The sequence below is a fragment of the Sinocyclocheilus grahami genome, unplaced genomic scaffold (assembly GCF_001515645.1).
Source record: "Sinocyclocheilus grahami isolate Dianchi unplaced genomic scaffold, SAMN03320097.WGS_v1.1 scaffold2607.1, whole genome shotgun sequence".
In the NCBI taxonomy this organism is placed as follows: Eukaryota; Metazoa; Chordata; class Actinopteri; order Cypriniformes; family Cyprinidae; genus Sinocyclocheilus; species Sinocyclocheilus grahami.
This window is the reverse complement of record NW_015507786.1, coordinates 31,392-34,245: the sequence shown is the minus strand read 5'-3', so window position 1 is coordinate 34,245 and position 2,854 is coordinate 31,392. Positions and strand designations below refer to the sequence as shown.

The 2,854-nt window shown below is 36.1% G+C and overlaps 1 protein-coding gene across 1 annotated transcript in view; it reads right to left on the bottom strand.

Moving 5' to 3' along the window:
* Positions 1–2,147: 2,147 nt before the first annotated feature.
* Positions 2,148–2,854, bottom strand: part of LOC107575391 (golgin subfamily A member 6-like protein 22) — a 15,020-nt gene continuing 14,313 nt past the window's right edge. Inside the window, exon 9 of the mRNA XM_016261775.1 lies at positions 2,148–2,271. Within this exon, the coding sequence (XP_016117261.1) occupies positions 2,148–2,271 (124 nt within the window). The remainder of the gene's footprint in view (positions 2,272–2,854) is intronic.

Here is a 2,854-nt window from a genome sequence, read left to right as displayed (position 1 = left end):
GCTGTAAAATGCATTGTTAGGCAGTGCTACATATCGTGCAGGCATGAATTAGCCAATGGCGATTCATCGTCTAATGTTTGGTGTGAAAGCACCATTCATCAGCGATTCGCCTTTTTGCGTCACCCTCAGTGCGATAGGCCCTTCAAAAATGCAAGAATTTATTGAGAATATTGAGATTTAGTTAAACAGAAAATTGATGATTGGTCTTCCTGTGGTAGTTTCAGGAACGTCTCCATCAAAAGATCTTTTTTTTTTATAAAACCGTTTTATATGCTGTTTAACATTTTGTATTATATTGTATTATTCATTGCCACTGATGGCTTTTTAGAATGCTAATGTATTTTACACACTCTGTGCACTCATATACTATAAACACATGTCTAAAAGCTCTCCAATTACTGGAATACACTAAACTCATGTAAACTGGAGTACCTGTTTGAGGGATGGACATTTTAATATTGTGAGTACTCCGAATCAATCATATTTTCTTTCACAACCCATTAAAGGGTTAGTTTACCCAAAAATGAAAATGGTCAACATACAAATAAACACATTTTTAATAAAATGAAAGCTTTCTGTTCCTCCATTGACAGCCTACACAACTACAACTTTCAAGGTCTAGATTTGGATTTTAAATGTGAGTTAAGTTCAGAATTATGTGTTTGCATTGAAATTTGTTAAAGAAAATGACAAATCAAGCTGAACTCTCTAGATTTCTTAAATTCAGACGTACAAAGTCCTGCTAAACTCTACAGGAAGGAGCATCAAGTGAAGAATGGAGGATGTGTGTGTGTGTTTAAACTATAATATCAATACAATTCTTCAGAAATTGGGTGTTAAAAGGGATAATGTTTACAAAAATGATTACATCTTTCGTTGTAAAGCTGAATCTGATCTTCCCGGAGTTTCCTTGCCGGTCCTCAAAATGTCAGTCCCCACTTAAAGCATTCATAGTTTCAGATCTACTCTGTGTTCACGCCTTCACACTCTTTCTGTTCAATGGAAAAAACGAGCTGTAGCCTATTGCAAAATTACACCTAATTACAGCTACAGTGCTACAGTGCACATCATGAACGAACGTCTAGAAATACATTAAGATAGCGAGGTGACACTGATACAATGTTGAGTTTCTTGGTTCATCATCTTGCACTCAAAAAAATTGCTTGTTCAGTGAACTTAAATTAAAGTAAACTTTTCCACACTGTAAAAAATGATATGGTGAAAAAATCATGACAACTTATGTTTTTAAGTTACTTTAACACATGAAAATAATTTAAGCAATTTAAACTGTTTTATACAAGTTATACTAGATTCAACTTGATTTTTTAAGTCAGTTCGGTGTTATTGTAATTCAAGGAGCCCAATTTAGTTCAATGAACTTAACATTTTAAGTTCTAACTTATTGGGAGATTTGGCACTAACCGGCCAGATCTCTGAACATGGATTAATGCGCAGGAGTCAAATTTGAACATTAATTCAATTTCAGAATCCTTTCTACCAAGAAAAAAAACCTATTCAGCAAATCTAGAAATTAGATTTATGTTTAATACATAAAGACATCGCAGTGCAACATCAAACAAGGAGACACAAGACTATACAGTGAACTAACTAAATCGTGGAGGAATTTCAGACGAACAACATGAATTTGACGAAGCTGTTGGTTGGGCAGCGCGAAGAAGCATATTCAACATGTCGTGGATGAGGTGAATGCTTGTGTAACATGACTTTAGGGAGATTATTGTTAATTTTAGCATAGTGTTTTAGTTATGTTCTGTCATAGTTTTCTGAAGTGTGTTTACCTTTCAAGTTTTGCATTTGAGACGGTGCCAGCTGTGCTGTGCTGCATTAGCACTGCAGTTGTAATGTACAAGTCCCATTTGACACACATTTGTTTCTCCACCTGTTAAACATCGTTAAAATGGGCAATTTGAGCGATTATAGTTGTATTTTACCGTTAAAGTGCGTACCAGTTGGCTTTGCTGAGCAGGCTCGGCTTTTCCGCGCCTACTGCAAGTTTATCCTAACGTCAGTCAGGCCTCATGCGTATGAGTTGGGATTCGTTACTGAGTAAAGTAAGCGTAATTTTAACATTTTTATCAACCGTGCATAACTACAAGCTAGGATAATACATAGGTGAACTATCTAGACTAGAGGTAGATGACCATAGACATGGGCACGTCAACGTCGCCGCCATATTGCTCCAGGCAACTCTCCATAACTCTCATATCGGGACAGGAGAAAATATACCTGACTCGTCGGCAGCTTGGGGATCTACAAACCATCGCACAAGAATAAAAACAGATCAAGACAGCTTAATTGACCACCAGTGACAAACTATTAATAGTTAGCGATATCGCTAGTCAGCTGTGAAAGCTGAGACTTCATAAAAAAAATCATGAAGTTTAAATGAATTCTTATACCCCCGGTTTCACAAACAAGGCTTAAGCTAGTCCCAGACTAAAATGCATGTTTGAGCTGCCTCAACTGAAAATATCTTGCTCTGACGTATCTTAAAATATGTGTAGCGAATTTAGCTCACAACAGGAAATATGAATAATTAACCATAACTAGTTATAATTAACTATTCATATTTTAGATCCGCTGTAGATATTTAGCTGACCACTCAGGGTCAACTGTCTTGTCAATTCTAAGAACGTTAATTTCCTGGTTAAGGGAAATAACTTTCTTACTGTACAATTCTACAAAGCTTGTAGCGTAAATCTGCATGATTAGTGACTCCGGTTATGAGCAAACAATGAACACGTCAAGTGTGATACAAGAAAGGTTTTATTAACTACATAAACTGGTCTAACATCCTACATACACACATAAACTGGTCTAACATACACATACA